Below are 27,208 nucleotides of genomic sequence, written 5' to 3' on the forward strand. Positions count from 1 at the left end.
CTCTGTGGACTACCTTGAGCAAATTCACTCTGCAAGTCTTTCTTCCCTCACTTCTGATAGTGAACTGTTTGGCAGCTTGCCCTACAAAAAGACCAGTGACATTTCTCCTGCAGGTCTGCAGTGGAGACTAATGGTGGAACATTCTTCGCAGAGAGTATCAAGTGAAAGAAGCCTTCTGTGTCTGGATTGGCCACCAAACCTGATGCTTTTGTTATTTTGAATTAGAATAATCAGTGTGAAATGAAGCAGCCCTCCTTCCCCATATTTGCTTTCCTCTTTCTTGATTTTTATTAGCCCATTTAGTGCTCCCTTGGGTATCTTTGCATAATCTATTTCTTGTAGTATTATGGTGAGTCAAAGCATCCCTCTACAGTTTTAGCATGCCTGTTTTTTGGCTCTGCCAGCCATCCTGAAATCTGTCCTGTGTGCTGTGCTCACTACCATTTACTATCCCTGACCTGAAAAACTGTATAAAGACAAATGGCAAAGCTCCAGGTTCTCTTTTCAGTTATATAGGCTTGAAAAACAGAGGAGAGTCAGGACCTCAGCATATTAACCTGGGTTCTTGCTGTCCTCTTTGTTAAAGGAGTCAGAAAACTGCATCTCATGATAAACAGTTCAGGGTGAATTTCACACAATATCACACATAACTCCCTCCTTTTCCCCTCCTCCCCCGGCCTTTCACACGAACTTTGAGTTATGACTCTCCTCACTAATAAGATAAACAACATAACTCACTGCAGGTTCTGCTATTTCCTCTATAAGCAAATGGTTGGAACCTTCTCTGGTTGCCCTATAAGGTACCAGAGGGAGAGACAGCCCACCAAGGACTAAAGACAGTAAGACCTGTATATGCATTATTTCCATATCTGCTGTAAGATCGACTGTGAAGGGGCTAGATTCAAAGTATTCAAGACTGACCCTTTCCTTGTTGCCTCTCCTTTGTGTAAGATCTATACTTCATGTGAGGCAGCACAGTGACAGAGGGGGAACAGGGTAAAGAAGTGAAGGTAGCATTGATGGGTTTGGATCAAGTTAAGGTCTGGTACATGTATTAAGTTAATTGGATGGCAGTGTATTAATGAACAGGGATATTGTGAGTAGGAACAGAAAGCTTACCTCAAGGGATGCAGAGGTGGCTGTTGGACCATCCATCTCTTATTGATCTACCTGCCACCTGGAGGTCCTCCAGGAAAGAGGCTTTCTGACCTCTCTCCTTTCAAGGATACCTGCTTTATTTCTAGTTGGACTTTCAGCATGTGCAGTTGGCTTTCAGTGTCCTGGCTCAATCCAGAACTGCTCTTTCACATAAGAGCACTCAACAGCTGAACCTACATTAACAGATACTCCCCCAAAACTTCAGTACATCTTTGCTCCTTTCTGTCTGGGACATAAGCTGTGGTGCTTATTTCTTTCAAATGACTCCTCTGTGGCAACTCGTGCAACGGAGGGCTGATTCTCTGTCCTATTGCTTTGGTCTAACAACCACCATTTCAATGTTGTGTGCAAGTTCTTGAACAGGATCTGCTGTGAAAGGGTGAAGCTTCTTGCCTCCACTTCTTTAATTACTCAATTGGAGCCAGGCACAATCCACCTCATCATTAAGGCAATTGTTTGCAGTGGTTAATGTTTGCAAAGTGTTATGAAGTGGAGTGTCCAAACACTATAGAAGTGCTATAGTTATTCACATTTTTATTCCCAAACCAGTCCTAAGCAACCTGTTCTGAAATGTGTCCTTGGAGTAGGCATAATACCCAGCTTGTTGAGCATCAATGAAAAAAGGGCATGAAAAGCCCAAGTCCAGTAGCATTCTGTGCCCTGAAACAGCCAGGATCTCTGCAAATACTCCATCACTTGGCCACAACCAGGAATTATGCTGTAGATGTTATGTTTGTGCACCAAGGCCTTGGAAGTTGGTGGAAAGTGCTGGGGTCTGAACTGGCATTCCCAACAGCTGAAATATTTAAAACCAGGAGCTTAGGTTTCACTTGCAGAATTTGATTAGCATGTTCCCTTGAGGCGAATTATTTTATTTTGTCTTCCTCCCCACCCCCAAGTAACAGGATATTGGTTGTTTTCATTATTCTCATTTGGCTTGGTGAGTCATTTTTGTTCCCAAGACGATATACTCTCCTGGCTGCTTCAGAAGGGATGAGAGAACTCTTGGGCCATCCTAATGCCCTTGAGCTGTTCTGCTTTACTGGTATCCCCTAGATGCTGTCCAGCTGATCATTGTTGGGACAGTTTCAGATATGGTAACATCACTCCTGTCCTCTCTCTTATGCGGTCTTATTTGTTTTCTGAGGACAATGAGTCTGGAATTGCAGTCACACTCCATAGCCCCTTCAAGACAATGACAGAAGGACAGAGGAGCCAAAGCAGAAGCGGTGGACAGAGAGGGCAAGGGAAGCAGAGCACAGAATTTAATTCTTATAACTTTTCTGTGTCTTTCTGGGTATTTCTGTATGTTGTGAGTATCTGGGGCAGTTGAGAATACTTTGGAGCGCTTGTCAGTATGCTTCTGTGCCCCTAATAGTGATGCATTCATGAAGCCCTGCTGTGTTCTGAATACAAGAGAGCAAAGTATAGCTCAAACATTGGCTAAAGGGTAGCTGTTAGGAAAGCTAGGGCAGCTCAGAGGCCAGCAATGCCAAATGTGATTTAAGGGAGCATGCAATAATGTAAACATTGCTGCTGTATCTCCTTGCTCAATCAGGATATTGGCATGAGGAGCTAATAGTCAGGATGAAGAATTGGTATTCAAACAAATATCCAGAATTTAAGCAAAAATACAGAGTCCATATAGTCAGACCTCTTGGATCTTGTTTTGCTCCCATTTGGAAGACACAAACTTCCTGAGTTGCTCTGTACATCAGGGCCTCAAGATTTGCATGTCAGAACTTCATCTTTTCTCTCCCAAGGGGCCTTCTCTGCCCATGGAGGAGGCACCGCCCTTGTGACCCAAGAAAGTCTGAAATTCTATTTACCCTGAAGAAATCACAAATTATTTATGTGCAGCTTTGGTTTCAGTGAGCTGAGTGAAGTGTCTAAGTGAAACTTAGATTCTCTGTAGGCCTGATCCCAAGAGGTGCTGAGAAGCCTCAGGAGCACTGGATGCCTTGAGTGTGTAGTTCTGCCTCATGATTTGCAGGATTGAAGCCTCCAACAAGGAGATGCTGGAAGGGCAAGAACAAAGATGCTAGAGACAGTGCTTGTGGTTTACAAACTGAAATGTGATTAATTTTTTGCCTTTAATCTTCAGGCCTGGCCCCAGGTCAGCTGTACACATACCCAGCACGTTGCTGGCGCAAAAAGAGGCGTTTGCATCCCCCTGAGGATTCAAGGCTGAAGCTGCTGGAAATTAAACCTGGTAAGTATTTGTTTGCCTTTATCTCCTGCACTGCAGAGCAGCTGGCATACATGCAAACCTGGCATTTAGACCTTGGACTTTATCTTTGCCCCTCTCCAACCATTTCTCATTGCATCTGTTGTATCTTACTTGATTTGCTGTCACAATAACAACCAAACCCTCTGCATGCAACTCATCCCTTACAGAAATGTGTACAACTTGTATTGAATGCAGTGGGAGCTGAATTTACCTTCTCTAGGGGTGAATCCTGGCTTCTATTAGCAATTCATAAGGATGTAAAGGATCAATGTATTACTAATTATTTCCTCTGCACATTATTAATACAAAGTCTCACTCTGGCATCTGCCGCCTAATCTTCGTGAAAAAGACCACTGTGTGTGTGGAAGAGTACATTGATAAGATTTTTCTTAATGGGGCTGGGGACAAGGGATGTGGCCAGATTATAAACAGCAAATAATAAAAATTAGTGAACATACGCCACATTTGTGTATTTGTGTCAGTCTGTATGTGTACCTTTGTCCATTATTCTTTCATTCTTCTTGTCCTTGGTATTCTTCTCCCACAATTAAACTATGGGAAGTGATGAGTCTGAATGCTGAATGATTGACTGTAAAGCAGATGTTGAGGAGCTACAGCTGTGTCAGGTAAAGCGTAGTGTTGTGCATTCTTCCCTGCAGTTAGTAATAAAGGCTTGCTGTCTCTGGGGTCAGCCATTATGAGTAAGAGGGAACACATGTACTCACAGCTGTATGTGGTTTTTAAGAGGTGACACACTGCCAGTATAAAAAGTACAGGAGAAAACCCCCAAATGTATATTAAGAATATTAAAAAACCCTGTTTGACAAAAGAAGGTGCCTGGGAACTGAGCTATGCTCAGCAATACTGATGACTTTGCTTCTACACAGTAGTTGGTGAAGGGACAGGAAGGGGCAGCAGAGACAAATTCTAAATCCATTAAAATCAGAGCCAAAATTCCTATTGATTCTGGTAGAAACAGTTTTTGAAGACTCCCTACCTTCAATATAAGAGACATCAGTGGACAGTTGGACAAGTGGAAGAAATCCCTATAACCACTCAGCTGGGGTTCAAACCAAGGGCAAAATCTCGGTCAGCAAATAGAACTAGACCTCCCAGCAGAGCTGCTTGGAAAGAACTGATGAAATCAGTCATGTACATTGATGAAAATGAGACTGGACTCTAGGAAAAGGATGATGTTGGCTCATAGAAGTGCCTACCTCAGACTTTGTGATGATGCCAGCACTGCTGCACCTTGATAATTTTATAAGGTAAAGCAGTAGGGTAGAGTTTGACTCTTTTTTGTTTGCATTACATTTCTTTGCTGTATTCACTGAATGCCAAATTAGTGCATCCTACATGCCACAGGGCATGAAAGGCAATTACCACAAAGTTATCAGATAAAGAGACCTCAGCATGTCTGTCTCTGTGTTGTTTTCCCTGCTATAAACATCTCCTCTGCATCTCAGGAGTGCTACTTTTGTTGCTTTGCCTGTGGCAACCAAATAAGGCGAGTTATATTGCTCTGCCATTTAAATCTATTTTCCAACCAATTTCTATCTAGTAATTAACTTTCCTTATCAGTTACACCACAAAATAATTTCACTCCATCTGTGCATATCCAGAATAGACTCACTAGCCAAAAGTGGGATTTTCCCCTTCTCCGATTTGAAAGTATAAAACCTGTGGAAAACATTTGATCTCCATTTAAGGGTAGCTTTTGAAAATTTGGGAGAAAGATAGTGTAATTTATTTTCAACATGGACAGCAGAAATACTGTATATTTTGGAGGGGAACACTGTGGTAAAACCTAATGCTGAACCTAGGAAGCTATCTAATGTTGACCTCTTTAGTCCTTGGTTAAATATCAGATGACAGTGTGGGGTAAAGATGTGGAAATTTAAGATCCCTTAAAAAGCACAGAGAAGACAACTGTAGGACATGTAAAATACATTTGAAAGAAATCTAATCTAAATGTTGCATAGTTTCACTCCCCTTGGGCTTGGGCATCCTAGTCTTGGGTTAGAGCTGTTCTCAGCAGCTAGAGAGTGCTTGTGCTCATTTAATATGCAAATAGCTGATTTTTATATAGGAGGCTGTGAAATTGTTTATGTATTTTATATATATGTATAATTGTTATATAACATACACAGGCAGTGCAATTCTACGATGTCAAATTTGGGCTAAACCTTAGTTGTATTGTGTGTTACATTTGTTGGCCGTGTAGAAATGCTTCTCTTAAGACAGCTGCTGCAACAAACATTGAAGGGGATCTTAACTCCAAAAGTTGCCAATACAGCAGTTAATGGGGTTGGCACCAGGGGTGTGAATACTTGCTTGGACTGCACCTGAGCTTTTGGAGCGGCTTATTATAGCAATAAGTTGTGTCCAAAAGCTTAAGACACCTACATAATTCAGGAAATACACAGGATTTTTGTTTTGGTAAGTCATACCTAGTCATGAGCTGATCAGTAAGTAGAATCAAACTATTGTCTTGGTAGCAGTTTAAGGGTACGATAAATCATTTAGTAATAATATAGCATTTATAGTTATAACTTACTTTTGCAGGTTTAGGTAGTGCATGACAACAGTCAGTGAGTGAGAGTTTCACATTTGGTAATACCAAAACCTAATGAAGAAAATAATTATGCTCCTGTTTTTTTTGTAAAATGCAAGGTTCACTGTAATGTTTTTCCTGGGATCAGTTGATGCCCGCTTCTTAATAGAACATGGTGCTTTTGTTGTCCTTATCTGTTGCTTGTATTTGGTTTCAAATGGAAGTGTTTGGTTTTAAGACTAGTTACAGCCAAAGTTGTAAAGACGTGAACACTGGAATAGATGTTGCTGATGCAGCCTTTAGATGTCTATTTTCATCTGCCACTACTCAGAGTTACATGCAAGGATTGCCCTAGTAAAGTGGTTTGATCGAGGGTATAGCAATGTTCATGTTAGTGCTGTTTCTAAGCACCCTCCACCCTATCCAGTGGCATATGCAACAGATAAGTGGGAGAAAAAAAGTATTGCCAAAACTTACTTATGATAATGACTTCAGTGACGATACAGTTAAAATTACGACCAGATCTTCATGAATTTCACTAAGCATGCCTGATACTTACTTTCACACTGCCTGGTCTTCATCTTTCAGTGTTATATTCATATCCTCAGAACCAAGCATTATGGCTTAAGTGTAGCCAAGGGCTCATCGTTGTAATGGATAGGAGCTGTTACACGAGCCATTATAGCGTACCAGTCAATACTCCCATGAACACTGGTACAGATTTGAAACATATTCCAGGTCATGGGCAATATATTGACATGTTGCTAATACTGTGATTCCCTAGGTACAGAGTTCTAAAGTCATTAGGTGTTGATACTCTTATAATATTCATGCAAACAGACTTCTGTTCAACTGAGTATGGGCAAACCTGATTCTCTGCAGAACTGAGCAGTGGTGTTTGCACAGCACTTCAGCACAGAGCAGTGGGAAGGCCGTAAGCAGCTCATGCCTCCACATTCACTCAGCTGGCTGTTCTCCTGCCCAATAAAAGAGCGAGAGCAGAGCTGGGCTCCTGTGCGTGGGAAGTCTGTGAGTCTGGGAATGGGGGAGAGAGAGGGTTGGGCTGGATAGCCTGTTCTTCCACTGGAATGGAAGAAGGAGGAGAATTTTTAACTCTACCACCACTGTGAACTGCAGGTACTGCAAAGGCAAGCAGTAGGGTTCTGGCCCTCAGTAATATCTCAGCAGTTGGAAAGAGGCGGGTTAGAAATGGAAGACTGATCTCTGATTAGACCCAAGGCCCCTTGAAATCTTAATTGATCCTTGTCCTATATACTTAGTGGTTTTGTGGTGCTGGGTGGTATTATGATTCTGTGTTGGGTCAGCTATCAAAATTGTGGAAGTGGTATTACCTACAGTAAGCCCTGCTGACAGTCAGGTATTACCCAAGCTTTGCAGCTATGCAGATGAGAATAGATAGGATGAGTATGCCCAAAAACTCTGGTGGAATTTAAATTGGTAGTGTCCTACTTCAGTTTTACAAGATGGCTAAATATAGGTACGTACATACATGCACACAGGGCTTTTATTTCACATGCTGTGTGAGTGTAAGGAATATGACTGGAAAGCTCTTGTCTCAATTTACTGCTGTCCTTTGGTTTTGGGCTGAGAGCCAACAGTGAGGTTTCATAGCGGGCAGTCTTCCCATCCACTTGAAGGGTGTCGAGTAGAGTTTGTGTGTGCTACTACTGTGCTGAGAATGAGCTGGTGTCCTGCACTAGTGTCTATCTTGTTACTTGTGTCTGGGCAGTCTAGTGGTCAGCTGAGCTACTGAAATGTATTTTTTTATTGGCTGTTGAAGGGTAAAAGTAAACAAAAGTATTTTTCATTTGCTATTATGAATCATGGTATAATTGTTTGAGGCAAGTACTGATAAAAGATTTTTAGATCCAGTTGAACAATGCCTGATCTGTTTTTAATTTGGCATATGGGGTATACCTAGGTGAGTGTGCTTGTGGATGAATGAACCGAATCCTTACAGATAAGCTATTATCTCTTTAAACCATCTCAATTTACCTTGTAGAGACTGTGACTGATTGTACAAGGTACACTGTGTCTCCTGGGAAGTGAAGAGTGCCCCCAACTCTTATGGAAGATGCTCAACATGTCTGTGGATATCTGTGCTCTTTAAGATGGGGCACTTCACCAAGAGAAAGTTAAGATGACATTAAAAAGCAAAGAACAGAATTTGCAGTAGTATCACTTATATGATAGCATCTAGAGACTCAAGCAGCATGTTAGATCATCATCCCAGGGATTGTTGTGAAGCTTTCTTATGCTGTCTGCTATAGTCATATACTATAGCAGATCTTACCATCCAGATATACAAAATATAGTGAAGGAAGTACTTTGATTCCGAAATGGAGAAATGAGTGACAAAGATAATAAACTACTTCTATGACAGTTATACTGGAGGTTTGTGGTACAGCTGGAAATTGAACTCAAGAACATAGAAAGACTTCAGTTCTCCTGAATCTCATATTATTTTTCTTTCCCATGTTGCTCAGTGTCATTCAAAGATATTAGAGCCTAAAACCAATTCAAAACACTTAATTTCATGAGAATTTACTTTTATAATTTTTCTCAGGCCAATTAATATTGAGTAGTTTCACTTTCAATTTCAGCACTTTCTACACAATCACACATTAGTTCTTGTACTGTACTACAAGACAGCAGTGTTGTTTTGCTATGAACACTGTAAGGAGAGGCACATCTTCTTAAAAAAAGTTTTCCTGCTCTTGATATATATGGAAACTTCTTTGTAATTAAAGGTTGCAGTCATGGTATATTATCAAACCTGCCTGTGGCTCCTCTTTGAGGTCCGTTAAGACCATCTTAGGATCATAACTGGTAGAACAGTTCTGTGCCAAATAAGCGTATGTCTGTAGCATGCAGATGAATGGGATACAATATTGCTGAAGGAGGCTATATGAATCTATCAGTTGTTCAGACTTCTGACAGATTTCTGCAGATGTGAATTTACCAAGATCCCTTTTGTGTAGAGCTTATTTTATTTTTTTTAATTGTTCATGGCTTTTATTAACATTTGCAATCATGAACCCTGCCTTTGGGGTGGAGCTGACCTGACAGGAGCAGGATTCTTTCTCTGATGACTTGGTCTGGATTCCTGATGTAAGATGGAATTTAACAGTCTGTTCGCAGTTTCTGGGAGTTTTGCTCTCAGCCCTCCAAAACCTTGAAATTAAAATGTCGTTTAATATCTGCTTTTTATTCAAGTACTTTACGTTCTGGAGTACTTTGTGTTAAAAAACCCCAAACCCTCGCTCGTCTATTTATAATACGTTCTTCGGTACTTTAAAATATCACTGATTTTATGATCCCCCCCCCCCCGCGCTTATCACGGCCCCGGTGGGACGTGCCCGGTGTGTGGCCGTGCTGGGGCTGGAAGCGGCTCTGCCGGAGCCGCGGCTCCCGCTCGGCTGCAGCGGCGCGGCGGGGCCAGCAGAGGGCGCGGCGGGCAGGGGAGCCCCGGCGCGGAGGGCGCGGGGCTGCGGGGGCGAGCGGTCGAGATGCTCCATGGGACGGCTTCCCACGTCTTCTTCCGCGTCAGGAGCAGCCTGTTCTTGAATTACAGTTTGTTAGGAACAGGATTTGGTTTGGGTGGGTGCTGCCAAAGCACCAGCCCAGCCGTGTGTTTGGGTCAGGCAAACATTGGGTCAAAGGTCAAGTAACTCGGCATTGCAGAGTGCAGCTGATGACAACCTCCCCACCTGAAGAAGCTGTGTGATCTGTGTCAAAGAATTTTACTGAGTGTTTCCACATGGATCCTATAGTTTCTGGTTGAGCCTAGAGTAGATCTCATTCTCACCCATCCTCATCCATCTTTATATTGGCCACCTCATGTAGAACAAAACAAAAAAAACCCTTAACTTTTTGTGACAGGGAGCGTGAATGGTTTTCAGTTCCCCTTCAATGTGTTACTGAGCACATCTGCACGCTGGCCATGCTGAGTCCTGAGACTGGTCTATCATGCACCTAGGTACATCACATTTCCATAGCACTTGGGAATAAAATTAAGCTTTACAGTGTGAATCCAAATCAGGGAGCAGGGATGCCAGAAGGTGTTGGGTTTTTTATTTTGCTATTTTCTTATACCAAAATAAATACTAATTTCTGCTGGGCCTTTTCTTTTGAGCTTTCAGCCTAAATTTAAGTAGGTGTTTATTCATCAGCTAAGCCTGCAGCTTACGGATGAATCCATCAGTGCTACTGAATCGAAACAGTAGGCTGCAATTCTCCCCTAATCTTGTCTTCACAGCAGGCCATGGTACCACAGGCAAGAGCTGCTGCTCTAAGGCACTTATACATCCAACTATGACTTGGGTTAGAAAAAGTGACTTTCTGTCACCAAGAGAAAACACATCAGTGTGAGACCTCCTTGTGAATTAGCTTCTTTCTATTACACATACATTTAACGAAAATCTATTCCATCTCATCCACCACCTTAAATTCTTCCTACAACAGGGGCCTTTGCTGGTCCAAATCTCTGGCCAGATAAAGTTTACTTTGCTTTTCTTACATGGCACTAAAAATACCAGAGAACCTGTTCCTTTCTGCATGTATTCACTGACACAGAATCATGACGAAGTCCTGCGGTGAAATATCTTCATCCTGTTGCCAGTCTGCGGTAGAGGTGCCCACGTCTGCATTTCAAGTCATACCACACTATCACATACTTGCAGGACTACGCAGTACCTGGAATGTCTTTTTCTCTCAGCTTCTCAGCATCTAAAATGGAGGTGCTAAAGCATCGATCTTATTTGTCTGTCTCAGAGAAGTGCCTAACAGATATTTAATAAATACTTTCAGAGAGTTTGGGAAGGGTATGTGAGACCTTTAAAGTAAAATAAAAAGGAAGGAATGAATAAATCATGCCATTTGCCAAGCCTTTTAAGTGCCAGCATTAAATGTTTTGGCCATCAGCATGAAGCCTTGCAAAACTGGTATGAAAGTGTGCCAACTCTGCTGCACAACCTGGGCTTATGTGTACTGAGGTGGTGATGAAAAACAAGTAATTTGTGACACACTCATATATACAAATAAAGAGACTCACCATAGGTGAATTGTTGAGCCAGCTTTTGCAATACTGGCTGTGCTGTGTAATTACTAGAAAGATATCTCAAGTTTTGCACAGTGTAACTCTTCTTGCTTTGTTTTGGCCACTGGTGAGCTGGACTTCCATATGTCTTGGCTGCTGGTGCTGTGGTAACTTCTCCTTCAAATCATATACCATCGTTGCTGGGTGTTGTTACACATGATAAGCTGCAAATTCTTAGACTAATTAAGCTTAGTGACTATGAGTAAATGTGTATTTTCCCCCCAGTGGAATTTCATGATTTTGCAGTTATGGAAATAAAAGATTTCTGGAAAAGGAAATAATATTCTATAAATAGTCCAGTCAAGAAAACAAAAAAATTATTTCTGCTGCTTAACTCTACAGTCATGTTGGTAGAATTTACAGGATTAACTTTGAGTAAATAGTTTCTCTTTTATTTGTGGCATCTGGAACAGGCCACTACATGTATTTCATATTGACAGTTTTACCAGGAGAACTGTGTTGTTTAGCTAAAATGGCTTGTATGAATCACCTGGGATTACTCCTGGTTCTTGTGTGGCTGAGCCAGTTTGCATAATTAGGAGAGAGATGCATGGAGAAGCTACTGGGCTTTGGAACCTCTCTGGGTTTTGATCAAAAGCCCACTGAAGCCAAACCCCTCTGGCTCTAGTCATCAGGCTAAGGCAGCAGTAGCAACTAAACAAGATAAGGCAATTTTGGAAACAATTAAATTTATCTTTCTGAGTTTTCTGGGTCTCATCACTGAAAATAGGAACGTAGGCTTCATATGCGGTGTCCCACAGACACAAGGCTGTTGTGATTTCAGAAACAATGCAGCCGCTTAGAGGTAATTTTTCTACTGGTGTGTCATCTCAGCTGTATTTAGTAAATTTGTGAAAATAGAGTTATGATGACTTTGGAGCCAGGCTGTTCTGAAAAATGTTTCGGTCACTACAGTAGGCCATTAAATGGAAGGAATGCTGTTGATCTCCTCGGGGCCTCTACAGTGTGACTGCAGGTCATCTCCTGGGGCTCAATCTGCAAGACGTGAGGAAAGCTCAGAGGGCTCAGGCAGCTGAGATGGCATTGGCTTGTAATACCTGGGCTGTTTGAGAGAGAGCTTACTTGTGGTGCCACCACCCTTTCTGTGTGATCCAGCCCATTGTTTTGCTCTTTTGCTTTTCTTGGCTACTGTGCGTTTGACCTACATCTGGCTGCTAGGATGCATCTTTGGAAAGAAGTCTTTAAGCATGTGCCTCTTAAGATGCCAAGGCCTGACTATGAATGCTGTGTCTCTAGGAGACATGTTCTTCTACTGGAGAGGTAAAATGCTATGGGATTTATCCCCTTACTGTGAAGTTAACATTGATGTTTGTGAGTAACCATCAGGATTACTTATTTATGAAACAAATATTTAACTGAAAATGAAGGGAGTACAGGTAAGCTCAGGACTTATCAGGAGAAAGGGCTATGAGAACAGCTGGGGGAGCACCAGGGGATGGTACCTGGGGAAATGCTGGAACCTGGCGGATCCGTTTCCCCCAAGGCACAACTCATCAGCTCCCCAGCACAGGGGAGGAGCGGACAGGAGGCCATGTATCCTGTAGGAGTCTTGCAGCTAAAACTGAACCTGAAGAGCTTTGCTGGCAAACCTACTGCCACTTTTTTAGGTATAGCCAGTAACAGTGCCTGAAAAAGGATAAACTGCATCGTCAAAAGGGTTTTTGTGAAGCGCAAGTACAGTTTACATGCAAGTACTGGACACAAGATTCTAGGAAATGAGTATTTTTAATCTAATTCACTGCATCTATTTTCTGTGTTCATGTGAGTAATTCTGGGAGTTCCCTGGTAATCACATGAAAAAGGGTTTATAGGATCAAGTCCCCAGGGCTTAGTCTCATAAGATGCCAAGCTGTCTAACCCCAGCAAAGGAAAGCACCTGCACTTGGGCTTTAAGAACATGAGTGATCATTTAGTAATTAATGTGACTTGTCACATGCTTAAAATTAAATCCACATGTAAAGTACTGTGCTGGACCAGACTTGCAGGTTTGGTACTCAGCATCCTGCAAAATAGAGCCCAATACAGTCACTGGTCTACTAGGTCAATGGCATAGTAGAATCTAAGCACTGCTTTATAAAAGAAAGTATTAAAAAAATAAGCAAAGAAATATAATTACATTAAAATATTATTTTAAAAAACATTTACTATATTTTATTTTACTCCTGACACATAGCTAATTAAATCATTTTGCAGTATGAAATATTATAACATTTATAGGAGTTATTTTTCTGGTGCATAATATAACAGAATGAGCAATAAATGGCAATATAACGTTCAGTTTGAAATCCTACATGCCAAGCTTTATAGAATTGCTGAGACTAGAATGGAGACTATGATGGCTTCCCTTCCCACATCCCTGTACCTCCCACCACCTTCCCTGGTAGAAGTCTTCAGTCTGTCATTCCCATTCTTTGGAGTAAACATTGTACAGCCTCATAATCATCTTGTACCTGAGAGATATTAACTGTGTTTTTGCTAGATTATGATTCATTTCAATATTCCCTGCATTTTGCATTTGATTGACTAATAGTTTATTACAGGTAGTTTATGCTTCAGGATTATGACACCATTACTGTTTGCCATGACATCCATTCCCACTAATGAACTCTTTGGAGGAAGGAGAGTTGATGCAATGTATATTGGAGTAGAAATTGCTTTTCTGTGCAATGTCTTCTAGACCAGAGATCTCACTTAGGGTGTACTTGGAGCATGGTTCCCCTTAAACAAGCCAGGTAATTTAGTGGTAGGACCTCAGCTGTTGTAGATAGGCAGTCCTATTAAAGACTACAGCGAGCAGCAATTTCCACCACCTAAATCTATGGTTCTTGATGTAGGAGAAAGGATGAAAACTTTGCTCCTCTTGATGGAAATTATGCCCTTCTGAATGCATGTGATTATCCTCAGCAAGTATGGGGTTGATATATCAGGAAAACATATGGTCATGATTAATATCCTATGCATGTCCTACAGATCCATAGTGAAAATCCTTTTTTTTGTTGGACTAAAATAAAGAGCATTGCATGATGGGAATAAAAGACAAATTTTCAAAGCTGGCTCAGATAGAGTGCTAAAACTACATTTAAACACTTGAAGCAAGTAATTTCTTTGTGTTTTTGAGGGATGGTGAATGCTTTTATCTTCTCATGATTTCCTTGGTGCAATGTCTGTGAATGACACAGTTACAGATACGTGCTACTCTGACAAAGTGAGGTTCATGGTTACAGGAATTTCTGGAGTGATGCTAATTTGTAAGTGATGCTATGGATACATCTGCCATGTAATGCTCATTGCTTAAGTGAGGTAGCAGCACAGCGGGAGAACTGGTAACACAGAGGCTGTATCTGTGAGCCGTGCTATAGACCAGGACAGTATCAGCAACAAAGACACTATTAACTAAATAGAAAGGACTCAGGATTAAGTGCTTTGTGCCTCTGAAGCTGCTATACCAGGGCTGGCATTATAAATATACTTACAGTATATTCTTCCAGGGAGCTTTCTGTTAATGTCTGAGTAGGCAAAATAAAAAAAAAAATTAATCTCTCTCTCCTTAAGAGGATGCCCCAAGTACATCTGAACTCTCAGCAAGTGCTACAGATGGAACAAGAGTGCATCCAACTTTTTTGTTTTGCCTTTCGATCCTGAATCTTAATTAGTTCCCTACTGCTTTAGTACATGCACAACATTTTAATAGTCATAAGGACTCACTCCAATCCATATTGCCATTTCCACAATTCCCTCCTTCATACCAGTAGCAATTCTCTTCCCCCCGTTGCCCCTCACATTTAGGAATAGTGTAAAGAAAACTAAATAGCCAAGCGTGTAGCGGTAGATTGATGAGGTTGTCACACCATTCTCTTCACCGTTTTCTTCCAACCTGCACTGTGCTCTAATAGATGGATGATTGCTGGGGGAGAGAGAGAGTTAGCAAATCCCACAGCCAGATGTTCAGGGATGGACAGAGCGACCTTCTCAAGGAACCCAGAGGACTGTAGCTCTGTCCTTCTGAGGGAGAAGGACAGTCAGGTGCCTCTGGCTGCCTGTGTTTATCTCTCTTTTCAAAAGGAGCACAAATGGGCTCAGCATGGCTGCAAGGATGGATGTTTTTCAGTGCATCGCGGGAAATGACCAGTCATCCGTCTCTTCACTGTGTAGTCTGCCTGCAGCCATCAATCTTGTAGCCCAGCATGGCAGCTCCTTTTGGCTCAATTTGGCTCGATGTTAGATGAACAAAGGGAAAAGAAAGCTGAGGAGGAGGAAAGGAGAGAAGAGCAACTATTCTCTATTTCACTTTGTTTTCCCCTTGCATTGCTCTCTCTCCCTCTTCCCCATTATCATCTATTGTCACTGTGTTTTGTAAGGTGTGAAAATGTATATTTTCAGGACCTAGGAGTATACAATGTTTCTCTGTTAGCAGAGAGGAGAAAGGAGAGAGATAGAAACGACATAATTCAAGGCCCAGAGCTTCCATTTTTCAGACTTTTCTGTGGCAGTTTTCACAAGAAGCATGCCCTAGTTTGCTGCAGCAGATGAGAAGGAATATAGTAGTGTTCCTCCATCTTGCTGTTTTTCTCCCTTGTTCTTCCTGATTCCTTCCTCACTGCCACGTTAGAGTTTTCAGGTGTGTACTTCATCTCTCCATTCCTGTTCTAATCAAAAGGCAATCAGTAGAGCCATATGATGGGACTTCCTGGATAAAGGTATGTACTGATGCCCAGAGCCATGATGGCAGCTGCTGTCAGCAATTGCAAGCTTGCTTAAGTCAAGCCTGCTTGATGCAACAGCGCTGAGCTGTGCCGGCTTTGCACAGGCTGCCTGACCTCATCCAGCACCTGTGGTTCCTACCGTGAAACCAGAGGTCATGACAGTATCTTCATTGGTATGCAGCCCATCAGAATAAAACACATTCGGATATGTCTGCTTGTACACTTAGTACTGAATTAGCCAGTCTCAGCACTGAACTCATATGGGCCAGTTTTTGTCTGAAATACTCAGATTTTACGTACTTTGAGTGAGGCTGAAAGGAAAAGTGTGAATACACTGCCTGCTGGACTCCCGTAGCTAGGGTCAGCTTTTTTTCTAAAGTGAGCTGTACTGTTCTTGCTTATTCTGTTTTCCCCTAGAATTCTTGCCTCTGGATATCATAGCAGATCATGTTTGGCTTAAGTTGTAGAAGGCTTATTTAGGGTAGCATCGTTCCCCATAGCACTGTGTTGTTTGATTGATGTATTTTAAAAAATGAATGATGGCATTTACTTTTTAATTTTTCTGGTTGATCACAATGATCTAAGCATCAGGCGTGAAAGAGCCAGGATCCCCTGCAGAACAGTAGTAGGAGGTTTCTGTCTCCCGCTTTTTACTGTAGGCAAAGAACTGAGGTTTCCCAGCCACACACAGGGACCGACTAAGCTCTGAGACAGAGAAAGGGAACTCTGTAAAAGCAAATACTGGACATAGAGCTCCCTGAGAAATCTTTACCTGCTTTCAACCCAAATGTGCCATCTGGAGTGAACAGACTTATGCCAAGATGGGGGAGATTTATACCATCATGGGTTTAAAGAGCTGCTTTGCAGTAGCTGCTGAGGTGTTGTTTTGTGTTTTGTGGTTTTGTTTTTTTTTTCCTTTTTGCCATAAACCTAAAACATAAACCCTCAAGGAAAACATTTGTTTGGTGAAAACCAGTTTCTCCTCCCCCTCACCTTACATGAGCAGGCTTTACAAGTGGGCACAAGATCTTTCTGAGTGGGGATATTCAGGGCATTCTTTTGTCTTTTCTTTACAAAATGGATAGCATTCTTTATAACCTGTGCATTTAATTGTGCTTCTTTTGAATGAATGGTAATATTTTCTTCCACTACACATTTTGCCTCTCTGCAAAATCTGAAAAAGACAAATCTTGTTCAGGTCGTCATGAGACAGCCTACCCCAGATGGCACATCTGTGTCTCGGGATGCCCTCTGGCTGGCCTGTTGGCAGGCATTCCCGTGGCTTTGAAGGTCACCTTGTTTACACCTTGCCTTTTTCCCCCTCCCTATTCAGAGTCTTGCTGAGCCTGCAGGCTCGGCTTCACCATCTGCATTTTCTCTGGTGCCATTAATCTTCCTGTTTACCATTCTGTTATTAATTCTAGAGTTCACCTCTTTGTCTAAACCCTTTATAGGCCTCTTGGAATTGCTTGCCTTTTTGTGGCAAGAGATCTGAGCATCTCAGAGATAATTTGCTTTGTTCTTTCCCATTTCTGAAAGGATACCTACTGGCATCTCATGCCATTTTTCTATTACAAGCCTTCCTTCTTACAATAACATTTTTCACTTCTATAGCTTCATCAGTCAGATGCGTCTTAACATATGAGTAAATATTATCTTCATTTTTTGGAATTTGTGAATTGACCACTGAAATCTGGTATCTCTGGAAATAGTCTTACTTTTTCAGTGTTTTTCTTGGCTGGAAAGAAAATTAATTTAAATATGTCTTTGTGAGACCCTGTAGGAGCACTTTGCATTTTTGGTGCACTTTATTTGAATGCCTGAATGATTATGAATATTAAACAAGCTTTACCAAACCCCAGAGGATAGGTGAAGACTATCTCCATTTGACAGATTATGGAAAAGCAAGGGTATCTCTGTTAGAATTTGGCCCAGGATCACTTGGTGGGACAGCAGTGATGCCAAGGGCAGCATCTGGGGTGGTTGCTCCCTATCCTAAAAACATTGCTACTTTGCTGTGGCCTTTCTGTTCTTCATTGGTTTATGCAGGTTCAGTATTCACCAAGCCAGGGATGCTGAAATAGCTCTGCTTGGTGTGGCTGACCCTCAGACACCGTGCTGTGTGAGTGTGGCTGTCCTACTTCCTGCTCCCCAGGCCTGCCCAGCATACAGAGCACTGACTTCCCACATGCAGGATCAGGACCAGGACAACTGTAATCTGGCTGAGCGGTGCTAAGAAGCCCTGCTGCACCTTTGCCAGTGCCTTCAGAGGTGACTGGGTGTCTCTGCCTGCTCCCCAGGACTTTCAGTGTTAGAAAGGCCTTGTTAATGGGCTGCCACACCATATGGAGCCAGCCAGAGCTGAGCACATAAACCCCCTCAGAGCACCAGAAAGCACAGAGCAGGTTCCCAAGAATCACTGCAGGACTCGGATTGGCTTTGGCAGGTTTATCAGCTCTGGCTTAGTGCCGGCTCTGCTAGGCCTGGACTGAATTAATTGGGATGCTTGTGCACTGCAGCTGAGAGATAACTGCATTATAGAGATTTATCTGTTACTAAAGGTATCCCCTCCACTGTCCTCGATAAGGAAGAGAAGCTATGCAGAATCTCACAGAATTTGCAGCGAAGTTGGCATGACTGGCTTTACACATGATTTATGTATGAGTTTGCATTTGGTACAAGTGTTTTTATTCAGTTCTGTCACATATAGTACAGTTGTTTTCAGTGGTGGTCTACTCCTGTTACCCTTTGCAGAATGTGCAGTGTTGGGGTGACTGTCCCAGCTGTGTGGTGTGGGGGAACTGGTGTTTGCTGATAGCTGTCTGGTTAATAATCAGATTCTGGTTCTTTGGATCAAAAAGCCCATCATCTATCTGTGTGAATTATTCTATATGACCACTTGCAGATAAATAGCCCAAGTTATTATCTTACTTCAAACAGACCAGAAGCCTTGTTAGGGTGATGCAAAGCCCAAAGGAATAGGCTTTTTACTTAGGAATTTTCTACAAATTGTATCAGTTACCCTGCTTTTGTCCCTCAATATTGCCTACAGTGTTGCCTGATGCTGCAGAAGTCCTGATGCATTGTAAGCCCATCTAGAACCCAAATGCGAGAGTGACCGGAACACAAATGAGTGCTGTAAAAATGCTACTGAATGGATATGTTCCTGAATGGAGATGATTTGAGCCCTGAGGGTAGTTACTTGATCCAGCATTTAGTCTGATATTGTAATTTGGCAGTCTTTGAGAAGCAGGTACAGCATATTATATGTGACAATGATTTATATCTGTGCTGAGAAATAAATCTGTAAAGAACTTCCAAGAGACAATTGACAGGAGGGCGGTTTTTTGTTTGTTTGGTTGTTTTTTATTGAGAGATTTTATAGAGGCATTCTAGTCTGTCAAAGAGATGCAGCTGCTTGTAAAGTCCACATTTGATAGTGGGTTAAACTAAACAATGCTTAACCTTATGTTTTCTGCAGTTTTCTGCAGCCTTATTTCTAACTCCTGTTGTCTTGTAACCTCCTGGGACATTTTTTAACTAGGGGCTGATAGAAGCTTTCCCTTGGATCCCTGTATTAGAGTTGTCCTCTGATTTTTCTGCAGTTATGCCCAGGCTAAAGTGTGAAAGTGTACAATCCCATCCATATCAGAGCTTCCTCTGTCTTCACTTTCTCCTCTTGCCCTCTGCTCTCCTCCAACATCATCATGAGACTAGCAGCTTTGTAGGAGGAGGTGCTAGGGAGATTTGGGATTTTCCAATCTCCTAATGCTCCCTAGAACAAACCTCAGTAGTGCCCAAAATTTGCAACAAGTTTTTACTAAGGTTAATTCCAGAGCTTTACAGGAACCCATGGTTACAGCCTGAAGAGGACTTCTTGCTTAATGGCAAAGAGTCCTCCAAACTATTCTTTCCACACAAAATGGTTTGTTTCTGAGGAAACAAATACTCTATTTTTTTCAAGTAGTCTTCCTTTCTATGATGTCTTTGTACTCACCATGGCCTAGTTTACCTTGAAAGAGCAATAATGTACATGAGGTTTAGAGTGGGATTGGTGGGAGAGACAAAGAGTTACTGGAGTAGCCTTACAACCTCCAGTATAGCCATGGCTATATTGCAACTTGGATTAAAAATACAGTGAATTTGATGTTTACTACTCGCTAGGGACATTTGTTTGGCTTTTATGGACTCATTGTGAGAGTCCGTGTTGTCAGTAATCTGTCTCAGGAGAGGCCTATGGCTGGGCTGACAGGAGGTTCTGTTTGGGTAGAACTGGCAGCGACAAGTTTGCTACAGATGAGTGCTGAATTGCAGTAGTGTTGGGAGAAAAGGGTGGGATACCAGGGACCGTGGAAGGTCAGGATTAAGGCAAAACATAAAGCCCCTGGGACAGCAGGATATGGTGCAGTGAAAGAAGGGTTTTGAAGATCCAGATCTGCAAAAGGAGTGAAGGTCCCTCCTGTGCTGTGCTGGCAGAGGCATGCTTACAAAACAAAGCTTGCAGAGCCCTGCCTTTAGTATACCTGGTTCTGGTCGCTGCTGTGAATGTATCAATTCTAAGGATGCTAACAAGTCACTGTACTGGCCACGAACACAACAAGCAAGAGAGCAAATAAGTTAAGGAGAGTGTGGTCGTGCACACGCAGAAAAGCTACAAAATCCAGCTATTCATGTATGGCATTGTCTCCCCATTCTTTCTTAAGGGATTCCATCCCCCATGCCCCCACCCTTTGCACTCTAACGCTATATTTGTGCCTTGGAGATGTGGAGATGAGCGTATGATGGATGGATGGATGCTGCTTGTCTGGGTTTTTCACCACCATTTCCCCTGGGGCACTCTGTCTGCTGGCAGAGAGCACCATCCCAAAAGATGGTATCTTTTGCAAACTCGACAGCTAACAGACAGCTTCTCTTTCTGCATATTTCCCCAAAGAAGAGCAGGCTTAATCTGGTTTTTATATGGCATACTTCATTATAATCTTTTTGACTTCCTATGTTCCCAATACGCCATAATAAATAAAACGCTGGGGGTGGGAACAGCAGAGATGCTGAGGCTTCACACTCTTGTGACACTGATAGATTCTCATTTTAAACTGTCATGGGATTTAATTGCTTGCTGAGCCACTGCACTGCACTTTCAGACACATCCTGCCACATCCTCTTAATGAGCTTAGTGGCTGCATTCACTCAGCAGTAGTTCTGTTTGCTGTGAATTAGGTGGCTTTTTTAGACCACCTATGTCATTTTAAAGAGGTAGTGGTTATTAAGGTAATATCCTTGGATTTATCCATCTTAAACATCATTTCATGAACTCTTAATATATAGTTTCCTCTGGCACTTTTTATGTTCAAAAAAAATGGCACCAAGAAACAAAAATGCAAGAATCTATGTGCAAAGTCAGTGTTTGTCTAAGAGGGGTTTTGGAAGCCGGATTGCTTTGGTTTGCATAGTAGCTGTCTCTGGCGTGATAGATCATGCTGGAACTCACCCAATAAGTATCTCTGTTCCCAATTAGAACTGGAAGTGGAGCTGCTTACGAGTGCACAGAGATGATGGTTTGGGTGGCAGCTGCTACTGTGGAGATGGAAATGATCCATTATAAAACAAATACATTGCACTGTATAGAAAAAGGGATTATTGTTTTTAATTTATGTTTCAAAGAGACACTGAAAAGTTGCTTAGTTCCCAATGCATTGTAAACCAAATGTAGCTTATTTACGGACAAGAATTTGCAGCTATTTTGCTATTTTGGTGAATCAAAACTTGAAAAAGCCCACCATTTTGTAGGATTTGTGAAAATGTGCTTCTTTTGGAGGCAGCAGTTCAATAGGAAGCAGATACAGGAATGACGCTGGCATGGGTGCTCGTTCAGATTCTACCATCACAATCTAAGGACCTTGATAAATAGAGAGGTTGCTGCACTGAGCTGGTAAGCAGAAATAACCATGTTAATTTAATCACTATGAAAGGGACTCTGCCAAGTTAAGAAACATAAATTTTAATTATATGCACACACACATTTGAATTATAATATATGCACAATATTTAGCTGCGACACCAGTAATACCATGGCTTACTAAAATGGGAAGGATTCTTAAATAACATATTATTTTTTCATTGGTGGTTTTTGTTGATTTGACACTTCTATTTTGTATAGTTCTCACTAGTTCCTGCATCTCCTACATTAACCATGTGCTACTGCATTTGCAATACTAATCAAAAGGAAATTTATCTACCAGCCTTCTTAAAAATTTTATATAAAAGAGTAAGCTTTTAATTATAGTGCCTTTACTAGTAGTTATTACTTGTAATAAAGATTATGTTCTCTGATATTGTAACGTTTGAAGAAGAGCTTGTGATACAAACTAGAAGTTACAATAGAAAGAATTTTGGACAATTAGTGAGTAGCAAATGTTATTACCTATATTTTAAAAGGATTTGGATGTGATTCAAAGATTTAAAGACCCATAAATTCTACATGACCATCTGAGAAATTGATTGAAACAATAATTGGGTATAATCAGGAAAGCACCTGGGAAATGATGATATAGGAGGTTCTCAACAATTTTTTTTTTCCTACCAAGGAAAAGCATGTCTCACTACTTTCTTAAATTCTATATATGATAATGAAATAACTAATAGGTAGGGGGGTTGATGATTTTCTTAGACTTTATGAAGACCTTTGGCATGTAATAGACCTACAAAGAGAAACAAAGCACTGTCTTGGGTCAAAACTTTCAGAATAAAAGATAATGAAAGAAAGAAACTTCATTGTAGATAAAGGCTAACAGCTGGTGCATTGACGTTTAGTGCTTGGTCCAGTGTTGTGTAACGTATTAATGAACAAGCTGCAGAGTGGCAATACCTTGTAAACTACAAAGATTTGCACATAGTACAAAGTTATTTAGAGTGATTGTGAGGGGAGGTCTGTATTGACCTCCTCGGGAGAGATGTGAATGTGCTTGTGGTGAGTGGGCAGAGGGATGGGCATTTTAATACAATACCTGTGTGTTTGAATGTATTCCTTAGGGGAGTTCTTCTTTCCATTACAAGGTTCCTAATTCTTCTGCTTAGTATGCAACTTGGATATTGAAAGACACAGCCTGATGAGTAATCTAAAGAATATTATAATTCATTTGTTTAAATGGGATATGTGGTTTCTTCTGAAAATGTTGGGTGCAGTCTTGGTCTGGCTTGGGAAGACTAGTGTGTAATAAGAGGAAGTTCAGAGAGGTTTGTCAGGACCATATGGAAAGCTTCCCACAGCAGAGTCATAGAAAAATTGTGACTGTTTATCCTCGAAAGGAGAGGAATAAAAAGAAATGACAAAAAACCTAGAAGAGTATCCCTCTGGCCTTGTTTGAAGCTTCTGGCACTGGCTGTTACTTTCATAATCAGGACAGTGAGTGGAACAGACCCCACCTTACTTCCAAACAGCAGTTCTCATGACCTGGGGAAGCCTTGATCTTTCACATGAAAACTACATTTCAGGTGTTGAGTTGGCTTCTCAGTTTTATTTAGGGTAGAAGCATAAGAGAAAAAGATACTTTTTTTGCTTTTTTGGGAAAATCCTGGAGAGTTAAGTATGGAAGAGAAAATAAGAGATTTTGTGAAATGAATTTAAGAATCCCTTGTAGTGTTTAACTATTTCTATAGATTAAGTGAACTGTATTTTAAATTTTTTAAGACTTTCGTCTCTGGGGATTCAAAAACTGGTTTGGAAACATAACTCCCTGTCTTCATTACTGTATCCTTTACAGACTAGCCATCTTCCAGGAAAGACTGAATTCATTACAAAGATTGAATTCATTACTAAGGGGTTGTCTTTGGACCTCTGAAGGTTTTTATACTATAAACTTTACATTCCAGATGAGATAGCCTCTGCCATTTCCCACTTTCTAGAGTTATTTAGGAGCAAAATGGACGCTATCAGTGCAGAAGAAAATGAAGGAGTTGAATGGCAGTCAGCTTAGTGGGCAAATGGGAGGCAGCTACACTGAGTTTATTTTTGCCATATTCCTTACTCACTAACTTAACTTCTTGGTGACTCAATCTCCCCATCAGTAAACCAAATAAAAATATTACCTTACAACGCCTTGTCAGTGGGATGTTAAATTTAGTAATTAGAAAAAGCTCTAAGAGTTTTGGATGAAAAGTCCTCCTGGAGTGTTGCTGTTGGGAAGTAGCAGCAGCCCAGAGAACAAACATGCCTATTAAAGACAGCTGCCCATTTTTGACCTTAAAACCTACCTTTCCCTCTTATCAAACTTAATGTTCAATATCTCTGGAACAAACAGGGAGTAGCTTTACCTTCTCATACGTTCTACTTATCCCTCAGCCCTTCCTTGCTCATTTCCTTTTCTAATGAATTCATTTGCTGTATGTATTGGTATCTAGAGACAGACATAGTTTGCCACAGTGAAGACATGTTTGTTTCCAATGCCCTTGAGCTTGCTTGAAGCTTCTTCACTTGCTGAATGTATGATGACCCCTTGGGTTTTGCAGTCCCACAAGGAAATACCGAGCAAATGCCCTTTTGCACCCCAGAACAGGACTTTGAAACCAAGCCAAGCCCACAGCCAGAGATGATTATGGAGATTCCTTAGTAACTTCAGATTCAAGTGTTGGGATTTGCACATAAGTCAAGTAAAAAATGCCTTCTTTCTATTGAAATGTCTGGATCCAGAGGGGGGTACTAGTAGTTCAACAGGGAAATTCAATCTGTATGATTCTCTTTTGACTTCTCTGTCTTTTTTATAGCTCAAGTAAGGGAGAAGTTGGGGAAGAGGCCATAATGGGGTGGGTGTGTAGAGCTTAATGCTGAAAACAGAGGCCTAAATGAATAGAGCTCCTTGTGATGAGAAGGGGAATCAATTCACAGTTGATCCCATCCCATTGTGTGGGTTGTCGTGGGAGTTTCCTTTAAAATCCCAGTGATTTGGGTTTTCTGCATAGTTTGTAGTCAGCCTTCCCCTCCATGAATAGAATAGCTTTTCCTGGAATTTTTGCTGGATTTTCTGTGGTTATTGGCTGAGCAGTGCTCTCTCACTTCAGAAGACTGGAGCAAGCATGTTGTGGAAGCACTGATCAGGGATCCTGAATCATTTGCTGGCTAAGAGTTTTTTGTATATAGAACAAACATATTCCTGGGATGCAATTACCCCCAAGAAACAGATTATATTTTACTGTCCCAGGTGGAAGTGTTCATTCATTATTTGGATTGCGGGAGTGATTTGGGACTTTAAAAACACATGAATTTCTGCCCTGCAGAATTTACAACTCATGGTGATAGAAAGACAGGGAGCTTCAGGCATATTGGGGAACAAAACACAATCCTAAAGGATGAGAAGTGGACAGACGTGTGAAATAAGGACACCAGATGCTGATTTGTGAGCATCAGTCCTGTACATTATTATTTGTAAATATATTGGCCTAGAGGAAGGAACTCATTGTAGAAGGGAGGGAGTAATTGAGAAGTCCATAGCTGGCATTGCTAGCTAAAGAGATGTGCAGGATGTCTCCCTGCCATAGGGTTGTTCTGAATGAACCCCTGCATGAGTGGGGTAGAGACCAGGACCTACAAGGAAAACTGAGTTATTCACTAGGTGTTTTTTAACTCTTTGCTAAAATTAACGTGCTGTATTTGCCTGTCTGCTGCTTCATAATCTAGTTGCAGCATTTGAAAGGGAAACAAGGCTCTGTTACTTTGCTTGTACAGCAAGTTGTATCAAGCTTTCTCGTAAACCTGCAGTTTTTAGAACCCAGTGCCTTCAGCCTGGTCCTGAGCCAGCCTTTGGCTCTTCCTGCGGTGATTGGGTGTTGTCCTGTTTTATGGGCAACTTTGCTGACTGCATTTCTTCACTGGTGTAGGCCCATTTAAAGCCAACTGGAGATTTTATCTAGTCAATATTACATGAAAATTCAAGACACATCCCTTTTTTTTTCTACGTAAGTTCTCAGCATTGGCCCCACACACAAGCTTTCTGCTTTCCCACATGTGGAACATGCCCTGGTATGGAAGAATGAGGGTTGAAGCTATGCTGTATAAATTGTGCCAGATGCTAACTTGCATTAAACTCTTTTCTTCTTTGGGAGATCAGATTCTTCATATTTTTTATTTCAGTATCTTAGAAAGTCCTGTTTTTCTTCTTTCTTTGAAGCATAGGGAGTTTACACAAAGGAGAAGGATTCCCCCCGCCCCCCATTTATTTCCTCCTGATACAGTATGTCCAACCTTTTTTTTTCCTGTAAGCAAGCATAGCAATTGAAAAGATACCAGGTTTTCAGTAAGATAGAAGTGAATACTATATGGAGATCCTTAGTGGTTAAACAAACTTGAAGAACTCTCCTTCAAGATAGAAAAAATCTTGAAAGTCTGTTAGTTGTCTGCTTGACATCTCTGTCTTTCTGCTTGTTAGCTCTTTGGGGGAGACACATACAGTGAGTATGTTTTGTTTTTCAGAAGTTGATCTGCCTCTGAAAAAAGATGGGTTCACCTCCGAAAGTACAACTCTGGAAGCCTTGCTGCGTGGAGAGGGAATAGAGAAAAAACCAGACACTAAAGAGGAAGACACTATGCAAGAAATCCAGGTAAAGGAGAGCGCCATGCTCTGATGTCAGGGCTCGATTTTACTTTTTATCTCTAAGTCTAGCAGTCTTTTGTCCTGTGGCAGAACAGTGCATATGTTGATAGTTGTGTTATTCTACTGCCAAACCTTTGTGCTACTCTGTGATGCTCAAAATGAACTCAGGATCTCATATACTTCTCCTGTCACAAGAATCCGTGTTGCTTAATTGTGTCTGCACAGCTCTTTTGTTGGAATTTGTTTTGGAGCACTATGAGATAATTACATATTAAATTGATAAGCAGAAATGGGTCCCAAATATAAACTGAATTTTAGTGCCTCACATTTAAAGTGAATTTGGACATGGATTTGAATTTGGATTCACAGCTGCTGACGGTAGACAAAAACATGTCATTGCCTTCCCTGTTTTGTGGGGTTTTGTTGTTTTTTTTTTGGTCGGGTTTTTTGGGAGTGTTTGTTTGTTTGTTTGTGTTTGTTTTGTTTTTGTTTGTTTTTTCAATACTAAGTAGTCTTCTGGAGGTATACAAGAAAAATAAAAAATTAAAAATCTCTTAACCTTAATTATCTTAGTTATTAGTGATGCAGGTATGAGAAATATTACCTCTTCACATGCATTATGGTTTGAAAGTTATTTGTCAAGATTCCATTTCATCCTTCAACAATTAGAAGTAGAAATACAATTGTAGGTCTGTCATAGAAGGAATTCAGCTAATATAAAGGATTCTTATATAAGTCCACGTCACTTTTAAAGATATCTTAAATCACTAGGAAAGTGGACCTCTCCCGCAGCAGCACATCTTTGGTGATGCTAAACCACCATTGTGCTATGAGTCTTTC

At 41.2% G+C, this 27,208-nt stretch overlaps 1 protein-coding gene across 10 annotated transcripts in view; it reads left to right on the forward strand.

Annotated features, from left to right (window-relative positions):
• DPF3 (double PHD fingers 3) overlaps window positions 1-27,208 on the forward strand; it is a 142,358-nt gene that overhangs the window by 41,208 nt on the left and 73,942 nt on the right. For all 10 annotated transcript variants that reach the window (XR_003538091.1, XR_003538092.1, XR_003538088.1 and 7 more), the window contains exons 3-4: window positions 3,263-3,370; window positions 26,248-26,375. Coding sequence is in view for 7 of the 10 variants with exons in the window: in XM_027707426.1 (XP_027563227.1) it covers window positions 3,263-3,370; window positions 26,248-26,375 (236 nt within the window). In the remaining 3 variants the exon portion in view is untranslated. The remainder of the gene's footprint in view (window positions 1-3,262; window positions 3,371-26,247; window positions 26,376-27,208) is intronic.

Source organism: Neopelma chrysocephalum, unplaced genomic scaffold, assembly GCF_003984885.1.
Source record: "Neopelma chrysocephalum unplaced genomic scaffold, ASM398488v2 Primary Assembly neopelma1_24, whole genome shotgun sequence".
Classification (NCBI taxonomy): domain Eukaryota; kingdom Metazoa; phylum Chordata; class Aves; order Passeriformes; family Pipridae; genus Neopelma; species Neopelma chrysocephalum.